The sequence below is a fragment of the Pteropus medius genome, unplaced genomic scaffold (assembly GCF_902729225.1).
Source record: "Pteropus medius unplaced genomic scaffold, Ma_sr-lr_union100, whole genome shotgun sequence".
Lineage (NCBI taxonomy): Eukaryota > Metazoa > Chordata > Mammalia > Chiroptera > Pteropodidae > Pteropus > Pteropus medius.
In genome coordinates this window covers 9,471,832-9,488,702 of record NW_024350924.1, presented here as the reverse complement: position 1 = coordinate 9,488,702, position 16,871 = coordinate 9,471,832, and the positions used below count along the sequence as shown (strand labels likewise).

The 16,871-nt window shown below is 47.3% G+C and overlaps 1 protein-coding gene across 1 annotated transcript in view; it reads left to right on the top strand.

Annotated features, from left to right (window-relative positions):
• The window catches only part of NOTCH2 (notch receptor 2), a 142,828-nt gene that overhangs the window by 105,822 nt on the left and 20,135 nt on the right, over nucleotides 1-16,871 (top strand). The window contains exons 13-22 of the mRNA XM_039841353.1: nucleotides 1,422-1,614; nucleotides 2,924-3,069; nucleotides 4,608-4,721; nucleotides 7,102-7,221; nucleotides 7,564-7,716; nucleotides 10,369-10,597; nucleotides 11,288-11,489; nucleotides 12,900-13,053; nucleotides 14,008-14,192; nucleotides 15,790-15,922. Coding sequence (XP_039697287.1) covers nucleotides 1,422-1,614; nucleotides 2,924-3,069; nucleotides 4,608-4,721; nucleotides 7,102-7,221; nucleotides 7,564-7,716; nucleotides 10,369-10,597; nucleotides 11,288-11,489; nucleotides 12,900-13,053; nucleotides 14,008-14,192; nucleotides 15,790-15,922 — 1,629 coding nt within the window. The remainder of the gene's footprint in view (nucleotides 1-1,421; nucleotides 1,615-2,923; nucleotides 3,070-4,607; nucleotides 4,722-7,101; nucleotides 7,222-7,563; nucleotides 7,717-10,368; nucleotides 10,598-11,287; nucleotides 11,490-12,899; nucleotides 13,054-14,007; nucleotides 14,193-15,789; nucleotides 15,923-16,871) is intronic.

Sequence of the window (16,871 nt, the reverse complement as noted above, 5' to 3'; positions counted from 1 at the left end):
TATATGTAGGGTTAGAGTATTTGAGATTTTTCTTGTTCCTTGAGATAGGCCTGTATTGCCATGAATTTCCCTCTTAGAACCACTTTGGCTGTGTCCCTTAGATTATTTGGGGGGGAGGGGTCATTATGTTTTCATTTTCATTTGTCTCAAAGTATCTTTTGATTTCTTCCCTGATTTTGTTGTTGACCATTCATTGCTTAATACCATGTTTTTTAGCCTCCACATGTTTGTGTTTTTCAGTTTTCTTCTTGTAACTGATTTCTAGTTTCAAACCATTGTGATTGGCTGATATGCTGTCAGTCTTTTTAAATTTATTGAGACTTGTTTTGTGGCCTAACGTGGTCTGTTCTGAAAAATGTTCCATGTGCGCTTGAAAAGAATGTATATTCTGCTGCTCTGAGGTGAAATGCTTTAAAAATATCAATTAAATCCACCGGGTATAGTGTGTCATTTAAGGCCACTGTTTCTTGGTTGATTTTCTGTCTGATGATTTATCCATTGATGTCAATGGGATGTTAAAGTCCTCCACAATTTCTGTGTTACTGTAGTACTGTCAGTCTTGTCCTTCATGTCCATCAAGGCGTTCCTGTGTTGGGTGCATAAACATTTACAAGGGTTATATCCTCTTTTGAATTGATCCCTTTATCATTATGAAATGTCCTTCTTTGTCTTTTGTTGTAGCCTTTGTTTTAAACTCCGTTTTGTCTGATAAAAGTATTGCTAGCCCAGCTCTTTTGTTTGTTTCTAGTTACATGAAACATTTTTTTGCATTCCTTTACTTTTAATTTGTGTGTCTTTTGATCTGAAGTGGCTCTCTTTTAAACAGCATATAAATGGGTCTCGTTTTCTTATCCATTCAGCTACCCTGTCTTTTGATTGGAGCATTTCATCCATTTACATTTAAAATGATTATTGATAAGTATGTAGTTATTGCCATTCATATTTATATTTACGACTTTTTTTTCCTTCTTAAAAAAGTCCCTTTAACATTTCTTATAATATTGATTTGGTAGTGATGAACTCCTTTAGCTCTTTCTTGTCTGGGAAGGATAAGCTTCTCGGAGAGTATTCAGAGCAGCATCAGGAGGAGCAGCCAACTTTGGTAACATTTGCTGTTCTCTTTCTAAATGCTTATGAAGTGTTCCCATTTCTAAGATGGAATAAAGAAGAAATGTATCAAAACAGTATACCACCGTTTCAGCATTTTGTTAACTTTGCTTCATTATCAAAAGACAATGCTGTTCGCCCCTTCCTCTCATGGCGCTAAGAGCTTTGGGGTGTCTTATTCCTTAAATCTTGACGTTCAGTGCCCAAGGCATCGTTAAGTCTATGCAGATGAGGGTATCAACACAGTATGTCTCACAGTTCTGATACATATTGGGCATTTTGGACTTGACAAAAACTGTCCTCCTTCTCTACAGGGCAGAGATGTAACATTGACATTGATGAGTGTGCCTCCAATCCCTGTCGCAAGGGTGCAACGTGCATCAATGACGTGAATGGTTTCCGCTGTATATGCCCTGAGGGCCCCCATCACCCCAGCTGCTACTCACAGGTGAACGAGTGCCTGAGCAATCCCTGCATCCACGGGAACTGTACTGGGGGCCTCAGTGGGTGAGTACCGCCATGTATTAATAGCTTCTCATCGAACTCGTCAAGTGCATTGGGTTTAAGCCCTGGCCACACCCTGTAGAAGTCAGTCAGGGACCTGAGCTAAGACTTGGCTGAAGGGTTTGGTAGCCTGCATCATAGTCTTCCACATCGTCCCTTCTTCCCTGCCTTTCGTGACTGAGCAGGTGGGCAATAAGGAGGCACGTTTCCCTCAGGTGGACTTCCTCAGCACATGGGAGGAATCCGGGGCGGTTTCATGAGTCTTTGGCAATTGTGCTTTTAATTCTTATTGAAAAATTGAGTTCCGAGGGATGATTCTCTCTGATGTTTTCCCCCCTGCTTAAAAGAAGCTCAACTCTGTTGTACTAGAATACCAGTCTGTGCCACGGAAGTAGAGTTGGTCTCAGCTAACCTTAGACATGGCCCTGATCACACATCCACAGTTTGCAAGCCCCGTAGCGTTCTATGTTGCATTGGTAGGTCATGTTCTAGAGTCACAGAGTGTGACGTTAAGTTCCATGAGATAGTCTTCTACTCTTGATGGGGCTCTGGGCATTGCCATTTGCCATTCTGAACAACAGGTGAAAGAATGAACAGTGTATTAAAAGGCAAATGGGAAATCAAGTTATTTCCAAGAGAATTACCTCAGGATTTATGTTTCAGAGTATGTTAGCCTTCAAAGCACCCAACCTTTCCACGTCTTTCTGAAGGCTCTCCAGAAAAGGAGGCTCTCTCCTGATACTACATTCTAAGTGCTAATGTTCATATATTTCAGATACCTTCATTGTTTCCTTCTTGCTCAGTCCTAGATGCTTTCTGGGGCAGGATTTCAGGTCAGAACAAAGCATATCAGAAAGTCAGATCTTCACAGTAGCTTAGAGTCTCCGATACTAACCTGCTTCCTGGTTGTCTATTTTGCGTCAGAAATAATTGATCCTAAGGTTTGCTTTACTTTAGTTTTCTATGTAAGAGAAGAAGCTATACAGATTTTTATCCATGTTAATGTGTCTTTCAGATTGGCCCGCTGTAGTGTACCAGCCACTCTTTACATATGAAAGCTCGCTTTAATTAATTAATTTCTCTAGCATCTTTGTGAACCAGGGAAGCCCCCAGAAGGTCAGACTACCAGACACTCCAGATGGGCTGTGATTCACCCCGTGTCCATGGCGATGCACACGTCTGTCCCTAGAAGAGTAGAAATGAGACCCATTTGCCCATATGTTTCTGTCTCCCGTTTCGTCACCAAGTCCCGTGTGTCAGCGCTGACCCAATCGTGCATTCATCCCCCGTCGGAAATAATTTTGTCTTTCAGATACAAATGCCTCTGTGATGCAGGCTGGGTTGGCATCAACTGTGAAGTGGACAGAAATGAATGTCTTTCGAACCCATGCCAGAATGGAGGCACTTGCGACAATCTGGTGAACGGGTACAGGTGTGCGTGCAAGGCGGGCTTTAAAGGTGAGGACAGACGCGTGTTTCCACCTCCCTTCTCCGTTCTTGTTGCACACTGCTTGACGGCTCTTCTTTCCCCTTTTCTTCCCATTTATCCACATAGCAAACACACTTCGAGCGCCTAATATTTATAAGGCACTTGGGGAATGAAAACCTAGCAGATATAGATTCTACTTTCAGCCTAGCAGAGAGGCGAGCTATTGACACAGTAGTATTTAAGGTGAGCAGCTAGGACTTCACGTGTCCGACTTGGGACAGGCGTTCTCATCGTAAGCTGCTTGGCACAAGCTTGGTTTTATGATAATTCAAAAGATATGGGTAGTAGAATGGAAATATTGTCTCACTGTCATTTTGATAGCATTGATATCCCGGAGGAATCCATGTGTCCAAAACCCTCCCAACAAATTCTCACACACAGTCAGGTGTTCTTAGACATACAGTCACCTGTGGCCTTCTGGAAAAAATGCACAGTGGTGGGTTTTGTGAAAAATCATTTTTTGCGTTATCACGGTTGTACTTCGACCATCGATTTTCTCTTGGAAACTCACGAGAGAGAACTCTGTGGGTAAATCATTTACATTTTCACTCCTCCATTCACTTAGTCATTGATTTCTCCACTCAAAAATCGGGCCAGGCGACTGTGAATCATCAGTGTGTTTCAGAGTCACTTTATTCGATTACTTGAAAAATTTCCGAAACTGTATTTTCGTTACTCATTTACCAATATATTGCATCTGCAATGAAACTGAGAGATTGAAAAGAACTTGTATTTCTTATTCTCATTGAGACTCGCTGATCAACACACAAAACAAAAATCGGAACGTTCGATCGTGGTCACGTGGCCGTCGGGCAGCCAGACCTGCATTCTCCCGGGCCCTGGTCTTCCCGGGGCCCTCGTCCCTCTGTCGTAAAGCTCAGGCCCCATGGAAGGTGCAGGGCTGTGTGATATTCCGGTACCGTCCTAGCCCCATTAATGGCTTTTCAGTTTCCTCTTTCTCATAGCGGGGCTCATTCCATGTCCCGGATCAGGGGAAAGCCCTTGGTGGTTTCAGGACGTGCTGGCACGTCAGCGGCCGAGGCTCTGCTTCTGAAAGAGGGCGCGTAGCTCCGGGGCTTGGACTAACGAACGCAAAATGTCCCTTGGTAACTCATACCCCTTTTTTAAGCCCTGGCCAGATGCTTTGTATAGAAGGAGCTTATATTTACATAGAGCAGCAGATTTTTATCCTTAACGAACATCTTGGCCCATTATTGAGAAATTACTTGTGCCGTATTTGGAGATGCATTAGTCTTTCAGGCTATTAGAATATATTGTTCTGTTCATCTTTTTGACCAATTAGACACTGTCCTTTACTGACAGACTTTATGTGTGTCAGGGACTCATCACGGAAGTGAATGCACAGGTATTCCAGTGGCCTGAAGAAATGCATGCAGTTTCTGAGGTGTTTCTTGTTTGCTACTGAAAGGGTCGCTTAGTAACCGAGGTAACGAGGAGGCTACAGATGGTTTCACTGGTTTCGGTTTTTCCCCTTTTCTGTCTACAGGCTACAACTGTCAGGTGAATATTAACGAATGTGCTTCAAATCCGTGTCTGAACCAAGGAACCTGCTTTGATGACATAAGCGGCTACACTTGCCACTGTGCGCTGCCGTACACAGGTGAGTGCTGCGGGGGAGGGGCCAGCGCGGACGCTCGGTCCTGCCCTGTCAGCCCAGACCTCCGAGTCTCAGAGATGGGCTCTGTGGGGCAGTGTCGCTGCCCTAGGAGTCGCTCCCTGGTCACCCCGTCCTGCCCTCGCTGGCTGGATCCGGAGCTGTGAGAAATCAGTGGCCTTCCTCGATGCCAGCGCTAGGGGAGCTCGTTTGCCTTCTCTGTACATCCAGATTCGAAATTTTCAGTTAATCACGTGTGGCCGGAGCTGATGCGTAGCTGATGGTTTTGTCCACTGTTCGGAGGAGCCCAGGGCCTTCGTGGCCCGCCCTGTGGTCTTACCAGTCGCAGCTCCCCAAACTGGGTAGTTTACTTTGTGCCAGACGCTTTATCCGCTGTGGATTCTTCACTAGCGCTCACAATATTTCCAGAGTAGAAGTCCTGCCACCCCTGTATGCAGGAGGAAGCTGAGGCAGACAGGTTGCTTGCTGGCGGTCCCGCGGGTGAGAGGTAGGTCTAGGGTTTGCCCCGATCCTCTGTGGATCCGAAGCTCGTCCTCTTAACCACCGCTCTTCTCCCGCATCCAGTCCCACTGCGCATCCTTCGGAGCGGTGCTGCCCCGGATGGCGAGCACACGCGGAAGACGTGGGTGCCACTCGCAGGTGTTCGCTGCCTCAGGTGGTGTTTGAGGAATGCGCTTGGACATTTCTTTGTGTTCGGCCTCGCTGCTGCCGCTGACTTGCGGGTGGTTGTACTTGTGTGGCGTGTTTACCTCCTCGTTTTTTCATCGGGGTCGGCGGGGTGGGGGAGACGGAACAGAAATGTGGACGCTGCCTTTGCATGTCCCCTCCGTGTGCAGCATGCTGGGCCCCACTTCCCTGGGGTGTTGGGCTGTTCATAGTAGCTGTTAGGAGTGACTCTAAGTGGTCGAGAGTGACAGAGTGGCCGAAAGCATGGAAGACTTGATACGACATTCTGACCCCTGCCCCTCTTGAGAAGAAGTCTTCATGTAGGGGAAACTGCACCCAGCCAGCCTGGCCGGTGAAGTCACAGTTAGAGGTGACGGGCTAGCCACAGACAGAGGCGGTCTGCACCGCAGCATTCCATAGTGACAGCGCTGATCATATGCGTTGGTGGTGACAAGATCGTCTCACCTCCAACGTAGAGAGTGCGAGCCAACGGCTGTGGGAGCTGGAAGCCGGTGTCACCCTGCGGGGCCCCGTCACGGGCTTCCCTGAGTGCGACCTAGGTGTACAGCTCATCTCAAAAGTATTATTTTTGTCTTCTCGCTATTCAGATACTATAAGAATTTTTGACTATATTCTGGCCGTCAGTTTTTCTTCAGATTAGGATCCCAAGAAAAGAATTTACTACATGTGAACTTCGAGAAGTTATATTAGACTGAAACCCTCTGCAGATTAAAATTTCGGTGTTGAGGATAGCTAAGCATTCTAGGTGCCATGAGTCTGGCCCTGGAGGGAACTAAGCAACATCGCCTTCCCTGGCGACCCACCGTCCTGACCAGACACATTAAAAACTGGTTACGGATACTGGTCAAAATTTGTGGTAATTTTTTTCTTTCTGAATACAGAATTTTAAGGTAAAAAATTAAATTCAGTTAGTTGTAACTTGACTTTAAAAACAACCTCATTTCTGCTTTAATTAAAATTTTTTTTTAATTGAAATTTTTTTTTGCTGGAAGCTCGTGTTCAGCATCCTAAGCCAGTAGATGTTGGCAGGCAAATGTCAACGTCCTGTTGCTGGTATCAGCATAAGGGGACACGTCTGTCACTAGGCAGTCAGAGTTAGCTCGCTGTTTCCCGCCCCGATGGCCTCAGACCAGCCCCTCTGCCTTCCGAGACAGCCCGGCAGGGGTCGTAAAGGGGGTCGCACGAAGGGGGTCTGTATGGCTGGGCCGCCGAGTAGCTGAGTCTTAGCTGTGGAGATGCAGAAGCTGTCGCTCCTGGTCGATGCGGGTGTCCAGGTGCATGTCACCAGTGGCGATGATAACAGCGTGAAAATGATAGCAGCCCCGCAGGTGGACACACTGTGCGCCAGGCCCTGTGTGTGGACACACTGTGCGCCAGGCCCTGTGCTGATGAGGACGGCGTGAGCGTGTTTTCATTTAATCCTTAAAAAGCCTCTCTGTGAGTTACGCCCCGTTCTGATCCCCATTTCACTGAAGCAGACAGAAGGCACAGAGGAGCCACGGCTTGCCTGGGGCCGTGCAGTTCGTAGTCGGGTCACAGCCAAGCTCCAGACCAGGCCTCCCTCTCTCAGATCCCAGGGCTCTTAACCACATCAGAGCGCTTCCTTCGGCATAGAGTTGGGGACATTTCCGTTTCCTGGGCTAGTTCTCAGTCGTAAACTCTGTCATTTGCTTTACAGGCAGGAACTGTCAGACTGTATTGGCTCCCTGTACCCCCAACCCTTGTGAGAACGCTGCCGTTTGCAAAGAGGCACCAAATTTTGAGAGTTACACCTGCCTGTGCGCTCCTGGCTGGCAAGGTAACCGCACGGGAGTGGAGAAACCGAAAGTTCTGAACAAGGTGGTCAGTCAGGTCATCAGATGGCCAGAGAAGCCCAAGTCTTCTGAGGCGGGCCAGCCCCTTTGTCAGGAGCTGCTAACTGGGCAGGAGAAGCCTTCCCTTTTGCATGCGTGTGGCGCCCCCTAGTGGCTGCAGGACTCCAACCCGAGTCTGAAGCTGTGATGTCCTCCGCAGCAGCTTGCCAGGGCCTTAGAAGCCTAGGGACTTCCCAGAGCAGTCGGAGTAGCCCCCTCCACCCCACACAGACTTCTGTGGGAATAAGCTCCCAAAGACCAGACCGTTCATTGCACTGTGCTTCTAGGTCAGCGGTGTACAATTGACATTGATGAGTGCGTCTCCAAGCCCTGCATGAACCACGGGCTCTGCCATAACACCCAGGGCAGCTACGTGTGCGAGTGTCCCCCCGGCTTCAGCGGTCTGGACTGTGAGGAGGACATCGATGACTGCCTCGCCAGTGAGTGTGCCGGGCGGTGCCCGCGCCCCCGGCAGGGGAGGGCGCACGGGGAGCAGAGGAGAGCTCGGTGGACGCAGCTCCTCCTGGCGCTGGGACTGGCCACGCCAATACTTTATCCCGCGTCTTAAATATCAGGAATGTTAAAGTCTGTATTTCAAGAGATTTAGGAGTAGCTGTAGAAGTTGAGGCAGTGGGGTCTCTGTTAAGCATCCCCTTACTGATTTTTATTGACAAAAGGGGGGACAGTGCTATGGTAGCACATCTACTGAGGGACCAGTAACACATATAACGCACCACCAGATTTTAAATGCACAATTCAATAAGTTTTGACATACGACTGAAACCATCCGTTCAAAGATAATGAGCATATCCATCCTCCTAAAACTATTCTCATTTCTTCCCTGTCCCAGACGACCAGGGACCTACCTCTGTCGGTACAGGTGTATTTGCATTTTTCACGATTTTATATAAATGGAATCATATAATACAGACCTTTTTGGGGGGAGAGGGACTGTGATCTCTCTCATTCAGCACGTAATTTGAGACTCACGTATCCATAGCTCGTTCTGTTTTATTGCGGACTTGTTTCCTGTTGTGTGGATGTACAACTCACTAGTAGGACATTTGGCTTTGTTACAGTTTGGGCGTACTACAGGTATCACAGGTAAAGCCGGTGTGAATGAGGCCGTGTGGACGTGCGATTTCCTTTCTCTTGAGACCATCTCTAGGTGCTAGATTAATTATGTGCTAGATGCAGGCTTAACTTTTTACAGACTCGCCAAATGTTTTGCAAGGTGATTGTACCATTTTCGTTCCTACAAGCGTCACACGAGAGGGTCAGTTAAACCACGCCCTCAGGAGCACGGCGTGTGATTCTTCATTTTTATTTTAGACGTTCTTGTGGGTGCCCATGGTGTTTCACAGTGGTTTTGACTTGCTTTTCCCTGTTCACGATGGAGTATGTTTTCATGTGCTTACTGGCCAGCTGTGTATCTTACTGTAGTGTCTATTCAGATTTTCTGCCTATTTGAAAATTTGATCACTTGTCTTATTTTTGAGTTGAAAGAGTTTTTTTACATCCTAGACACAAATTCTCTGTCACATATTTACTTTATAACTATTTTTCCCCAATTTATAGTTTCTATTTGACTTTCTTTTTAAGACTTTAATTCTGATAAAAGTCAATATACCTATAACTTTCTTTCAGAATTCATGTTTCTTGTGTTTTATTTAACAAATCTTGGCCTAACAAAAGGTCACTGAGGTTTATCTCCTTTGATTTCGTCTAAAAGTTTTATACTTTTAGCACTAAACTTTAGGTCAACGTTTTAAGTTGGTTTTTACATGTAGTGTGACTTTTAAAGGTTTTAAAGACTAATTTTGTTGTCTGCTTTTGCCAAACTCACTTATTAATTCTAGATTAGTTTAGCTTCTAGTTTAGTTTAGATTCTTAGGATCTTTCACAGAGATAATCATGTTATCTCTAAATAAATGAAATCACTATATTTTTTAGTTCTTTTCAGATTTGTATGCAGTTCTTTTTCTTGCATTATTGAAATTTAATATGTTCTAGGTACAGTTGATAAAGATATTTAACGGAGTGGGATCAAACTATTTGGATTCCTTTGCTAAATTAATTAGTATGTCAGTCAAGTATTTCAATATTTAAATTTTTTTCCTATTTGTTGCAGGACTAACAATATTTATGCTTAGTTTAAAATAATTCAGTAAATTATGGTGAGTTTCTTGAAAGGTGCTGTGGAAATTACGGTAGCTATCTGCTGAGTACTGTGAATAAGGAGAGATAATATGACTTGTACAGTTGTTCCGGCAGAGATTATAGATAAGCCACAGAATGAAATTAGCATAATAGGTGAAAAAGGTATATAAAAATGCCTCTTTTAAAATAGTGACTACATTACCCACCTGATGTTTAGTTTGTTGTTGTTGTTGTTGTGTTTTAATGTTCATGACCTGACTTTGCAATTATATTTTAAGATCCTTAAGAGCAGGGGCTATACCTTATCTTTTTTGTTCTGATTTGTATTGACATGAAGGCAGCTCAGAATTTGTTGATTAACTGGTACAGGCGTAAGGCATGTGATCGAGCTATGTGATACTTAAAAATTTTTTAAAAACTTTGTTTCCTGATTCTACCTACATCTAAAAAACGAAAACAAAAAAGGGAAGGATGAATGGAAAGAAGGGAGGGGGAGAAGGAAAGATCCATCAGCACAGGGGCCGATTAATATATTTTCTGTCCCGTTCCACACATGCCACCCCCACATACACCTTTTGAAAATCTTGATTGACATTTCTCAGATTCTGTGTGTCGGGGGTACACATTTGATTTGCAAATCTGTGGGGGACCGATGAAAGTCTTATGACTATTAATTTTGCAAAACTATTAGCGGCGTATGTGAAGTTCGTTCCAATTACCGAACAGGATACGAATCTCCAGCAGGTGCTATTGCATTCGTTTGTATAAACAGAGGAGTCGGAGCAAAAAGACGTGAGGAAAAGTACAAGTACAGAAAAGTCAGAATTGTCACTGTCCTTAGTGTGACTCAGTCCAGGTCGCTCACCTTCACGAGTGTAGGATTAGATTGCGGCTGCCGTCCAGAGCTCTAACTCTCGTGTGTAATGGCTCAGATCCTTGCCAGAATGGAGGTTCCTGTGCAGACGGGGTGAATGCTTTCTCCTGCCTGTGCCTTCCGGGCTTCACGGGGGACAAGTGTCAGACAGACATGAATGAGTGTCTGAGCGAACCCTGCAGGAATGGCGGGACCTGCTCCGACTATGTCAACAGTTACACCTGCAAGTGCCAGGCGGGCTTCGAAGGAGTCCACTGTGAGAACAACATCGACGAGTGCACCGAGAGGTGAGCGACCCACGACTCAGGCCCAGTGTCGCGGGAGAAAGGCTCCATTTGGTCCCAGTCCACAGCCATCTCCTCTTGCCCAGTTCCTCATTCCGGTAGATGTGTAGTTAGGTCAAAGGTCAGGGGCTGACAAGCTGAGCGGGCTGGACCATCGTTTATTTCTTGCTTAGGGAACAGAAAGAGCTATAATTCTGATTCATTCTCCTTTTGTTCAGTTTAGTCAACGATTTAAAAGTTCCTGATTCTTTGCAGACTTGTCATCATTCTTTAATTTCTGGGAGGTTTTTTGCTTTTTCTTTTATTATCAACAAGTTTGTTCTGTCTCTCATACAGAAATCTGGGGTCAAGAGCTATCTGTTTAGCACTTTCCTTATAAGTTAAATTGACTCAAGGATAAAATGAAATACGACACGTGGAACACTACAGAGGTCTGAGTAAAATCTGGGAACTTTCACTTTCTCTGGGAATCTCTAATGAGCTCAGCCTTTTAAGCCACTTGGTTGTGGAAAGGGAGCTGGGATTCAACCAGTCCAGTTTGGAGAAAGGCAGAATTTCTTGGATGTAGGAGTTTGGGGTGCTCAGAGTAGTTGCCTCTGTAACATCTTAGATTCCAAGAACCTTACTTTTTAAATATCAGGTCAGAGGCACCGGCTCACGTGGCTGATGTGGCTCTCCCTGTCTGCTTCTCAGCTCCTGTTTCAATGGTGGCACGTGCGTCGATGGGGTTAACTCTTTCTCTTGCCTGTGCCCTGTGGGCTTCACTGGCCCGTTCTGCCTCCATGAGATCAATGAATGCAACTCCCATCCGTGCCTGAATGAAGGCGTGTGTGTCGACGGCCTGGGCACCTACCGCTGCACCTGTCCCTTGGGCTACACTGGGAAAAACTGCCAGGTAATCGAATTCCATCTCACTCATTCAGTTCCCTCAGAATCGCAGAGTATTGTACCTATTTTTTTTTTCTAGACAGGAATCAGTTCCCGCCCCTCCCCCGAAATAGAAAATTCTGGACCTCAGGGGTGTCCCTGTGATAAATCTGGATAACTTCTTCATAGCCGGTGGGTTCCAGAATGGTGACACTAGCAAGATCGTCTGGATTCACAAACATGAGATAGTTGTAACAGGCAAAGACGTGTGGGAAATGAGTACATCGATATCGTTGACATTGGCAATACAAAAAGAAATAAAGGGCAATCAAAATCGAACCTTTGAAGGTCAGATACACAGCTAAGGGGCTAATAATAGCGGTTATCATGTCTTATAGTGTTGTAACATTCTCTAAACCAAACTATTCACATATCTCTTAAATTCAAATATATGAGCATACATTTTTGTCGTCCCTTCTCATGGAAGGCCCCCGCAGAACCGCTAGTCTAGCCTTTCGTCTCATGGAAGAAGAAACTGAGTCCCAGAGGGGCAGAGTGACCCTTCCAAGGCTGCACACCAAACCTACAACAACGACGAACTGATGGGACTGCAGAACTCTAGGGAATGGAGGAATAAATGGCCACATTTAACTAGCCTTACAGGGCGCACCTCAGGAAGGCCTCGGCTGTGTCGGACGTGCAGATAGCCACCTCTGCGTACCCGCGGATGAGGAGGCTCTCCTCTGGGCTCCTGCACCTTCGTGGGGTGCGACTGATGCCGGGGAAACCCCGCCCCGCCTGGCCCCTTCTCCCACAGACAGTCTGTGTTGTGAGTTTGGCCTTGCTCTCCCTAGAGGCCAAGTCACCTCATGTGAATCATGGAGGAAGGTGCTAGTCCACTAGTTTTTCGTAAGTCTGATTTTCTCCCCTCAAAACCAGGTCTTCGACAGTTTTCAGGCAGGTTGACAGGCTGCGAGCGCTTTTACCCGTGTTCGCCACAGGCCATCCTGCTCAGCAGCTGTATGGGTTTCTCGCACAGGACCAGGGCAGGGCCTCGTGGGCCTGGTTGACAGCTGTGACGCTTTATTTCTAGCCCTCCGAGGTGGCCATCTGTCAAGACATAATCGTGATATAGGGAATAACTTAACCTGTTGGGTTTCCTCACATCCTTGAGCTTCGGTGCTAAGAACTTCTTAAACAGCAGAGCGAAGGGGCTTGGACAAGATCAGATGATTGGATTACCCGGGAGCGCCGGATCTAGGCTAAGGCTCCTGTGCGGGCCTTTTAGTATTATTATTAATATTATTATTCTTATTGTCATTATTATTATTACTACTATTACTAGTGTGCTTTTCTTTGATTTCTTAAAATGCAGTGTACCTTCTTTTGTTCGTTTCCGACATGTGGATGCTGACGTATCTGTTTACCTGTGTTGCAGACCCTGGTAAACCTCTGCAGTCGGTCCCCATGTAAAAACAAAGGTACCTGTATTCAGGAGAAAGCAGAGTCCTGGTGCCTGTGTCCGTCTGGATGGGCTGGTGCTTACTGTGATGTGCCTAACGTCTCCTGTGAGGTGGCAGCCTCCCGCAGAGGTGAGCTCTGCCCCCTCGGGCGCGGGCCATTCCCCGAAGCATTTACAGACCAGCGGCGTTTTAAGGCAGGTGTGGCTATCGTGGGATCAAGGGGAAGGGTCTGAGACGGAAGCTGAGAGGGCAGAGGAAGAGGTTTAGAGATTCTGCAAAGAAATGTTTGTGGACCACTTCTTTACCCGTTCATCTATCGGGACACGCAGGTGGCTTCCATATCTTGGCTATTGTAAATAGCGCCCCTGTGAACACGGGGGATGCATGCGTCTTTTCGAATGTGGCATAAAGATATACACTATGGCATATTACTGAACCATAAAAAAGAGGGGACTCTTGCCATTTGCAACAATATAGATGATCTACAGGGTATTTTGCTAAGTGAAATAAGTCAGGTGGAGAAAGACAAATACTGTATGACTTCACTTATATGTAGAATGTTTAAAAACAAAACAAACAAAACTGACTCATAGATACAGAGAACAAACTGACGGTTGCCGGAGAGGAGGGGCGAGGGAGGACAGGTTACAAAGGTGAAGGGGACCAAGAGGTACAAGCTTCAGCTAGGAAGTCAGGGTCACAGGGACGTAATGTACAGCACAGGGGGTACAGTCGATAATATCACAATAGCTCTGTATGGGGACAGATGGTGACGACCCTTATTGTGGTGATCACTTCATCAGGTATATCAATATCAAATTATTATGATATTATACACCTGAAACTAACGTAATACTGAGTCAAGTATAATTTAAAAAAAGAAATGTATTTTAAATGAAATGAAGCATATTCCACTTTGGGGGCCTGTGTGTGTATTTTCGAGATGTATCCGGGGTTGAGGGTCATGAACCAGGCGGGAATAAACTGACGCGCAACTGGCCGAGGTCGGTTTGCTCGCCGGCCGCTTGGGCCCCGACGTGCCCCGCGCTCCGCTGACGTTTCTCCGTCTGCCGGCTTCGCCAGGCCTGCCCGCCGCCCGCCTGTGCCAGCACGCCGGCGTCTGCATCAACGCCGGCAACTCACACCACTGCCAGTGCCCCGCGGGCTACACGGGGAGCTACTGCGAGCAGCAGCTGGACGAGTGCTCGTCCAACCCCTGCCAGCACGGCGCCACCTGCAGCGACTTCGTCGGTGGATACCGGTGCGAGGTGAGCGAGGCGGCCGGCGCCGGGGGCCTTCGGGGCGCGCGGCGCGTCAACCCCAGCATATCCAGTTTAGCTGCTCGTGTCTTTTTTTTTTTACAAATTTATACTTTTTTTTTTTTTTTGGCCAGTCGCCATTACGGCGTTGACTAATCACCGTTTCTCTCAGGCCCCCTGCGTGATATGTTGACGCAGCTCCAGCGGGGTGTTTTTATAGGCATCTGGAGCCGCCGCACTCCCATAGGGTGGCGTCCAGGATTTGGAGCCAGTCTTCACTACCAGAGTGTATGTCAAAGGCCCACCCAGCCCGTGGCCCCCGGTGCTTCCCCAAATGCCGAGTGAGAGGGGAAGCCGCTCTGAGGAATGTCCCTTTGACCCATGCCACCCTTACATAGCCATCAACCGATCAGCTAATCACTCAGAAACCACATTGTTCGGCCTCTTCCGTGTCACGTTATGCTAAGTGTTACGTGTGGGCATTTGAGGAGGTGTGTGTCTTTTAGGGGCCGTGCCTCTGTCTTCTTACTGTCTGGGCTAATAATGGGTCGAGCAAGGTAGTAAGAAGATACCAGAGGCCTGACTTTGATACCAGTCCAGGCGACCATGCAGCGCCGAGAAAGCTTTGTTTCTCTGCTTTGCGTAAACGAGCCGAAGTCGGCCTCTGTGTATTTGCCTTGGGTTATTTCCTTCCTCAGGGCAGGCTGTAATGTTAGCTCAAAAGCTGCCGGCGCCAGACTTAAAATTTTACACATCCAGGTGTCTTAAACATAGCTGAAAGAAGCAGGTTTTTAGTCATTTAGAGGCCGCTGGCTTTGTATATTCTACAAAACTGAACCTAGGATTTGCTACCATAGGTAACAAGAGCTCTGGGTCATAAAGACCCCGAGCCACTGCCGCCCTTCAGAGATCTGTGACCCAGAGACTCCGGGCTGGCTGCTGAGTGACATCGCCAAACACATCAGCCCCCGTCAGTTATCCCTTCCCTTGGACTCCACATGCCCTCCTTTTCTCCCCCCGACCCCCACTAGTTGGAGCTCGTGCTGTGAGGCACTCCCCCCAGATGCATACCCGTCAAAGCCACCGTGGGGGTCCTTGTCTTTTTCTTGATCAGCCCTAGAATCCCTCGAGCCCTCAGATCGACCACCGCTCGTGAGCCCACCTCCCTGCCCTCGCCCCATCTCCACCAGCGTCTCACACGTGCATGGAGTTTGCTGAACCTGGAGCTCAGTAAACGCAGTGTCCTCGTCACCACCCACACGGGCTGTTTGGCTGAGTCACAGGACCCTCATCATATAGAGAAACGTGTATTTTAAAGATGAGAAAACTTGCACACAGGAAGGCCACAGTTCTGCACAGGGGTCATATCTGAAACGCCCCCTCTACACCCAGCCCCTGCCTTCCCTTTAAAGTGATTTTTTTGGCTGGAAGAGGGCAGTGCTGGACAGCCACAGGCAGCCGTGCCCAGGACGGCTACCGGGAGATGCGGGAGCAGCGTGCCAGAGCTGGGCGGGGCTGGGGCGCGGAGGGCCGCAGGAGCCCGCCCCTGCGCTCGCTGATTCCAGCACCGGTCCGATATGTCTTGTTTCTCGCTTGCTCCCGGCAGTGTGTCCCAGGCTATCAGGGCGTCAACTGTGAGTACGAAGTGGACGAGTGCCAGAACCAGCCGTGCCAGAACGGAGGCACCTGTATCGACCTGGTGAACCATTTCAAGTGCTCCTGCCCGCCGGGCACTCGGGGTATGGAATCAGCCACTCTTTGCCCGGGGTGTTCTCTAAGTTATAAATCCAGTTTCAGTGTCAAGGGAGTTTTTTAAAAATCGAACACGTAGTTCTGAAACCTTGGGCATTCTCTCCCGACTCCGAGGTTCTGACTCGTGTTCTTAGTGCGCTCTTGTTCTGGTTGACACTGTGTTCCATGAAACACAGAATGTGGAAATGATACGATGAAATGTTGCCGCAGAATCAGCCTGGTTAGCGAGATTTCTTGGAGCCTCAAGGGAAGACAACCAATGGCCTCTCGAATCAGTAATTTACATTTACCAGCTTACATGCTTTTTAGAACTTGCTAGGTCTTGCTTCCATAAGGTGAAGGAATGAATGAATGAAAACAGTTGCCTATTTCCATAAGCCCGGGAGAGGAGGCTGATGGCCTAAGGCTGCAGTAAGGCCAACTGAGACCCAGCCGGAAACTGTGAAGGGTGGAGCCATCGTTCTGCTGTGTCCTGGCCCCTGCTCCCCGCCCCAATCAGCAGTCTCCTAGAAGGAGCTCAGAGTAGTGTGTCTTAGCAGAGCTGAAGTTCCCATGGCACCTGCTCTGAGCAGCCTGGGAAAAAAATGTGAGAGGCCATCCACAGTGGCGGAAAATTCATTCTCAATGTCAAAGAGAATGGAGTATCAGTATGTGTTTATACTGTCTTAGACCTCGGGTTACCAAATTTGGATAATTTACCTTCCCCGAGTTTGGCTGAATTAAAATAGAAGAGGACCCCACAAGTAGGCCAATTACTGAGCAATGAGGTTAAAGGGGAAGAGAAAACTAAAGAGAAACAAGCCTTTAAATAATTGATTTGTCCCATGAAAAGGAGAGTTGTTCTCTGCTCTAGAAATCAGTAGTTGAAAGAGAATTAGAAGTCGGCGTCGGTTCATTATTAGTTTGTTCCTTTGATAATTGTACTGTTTGGCACAA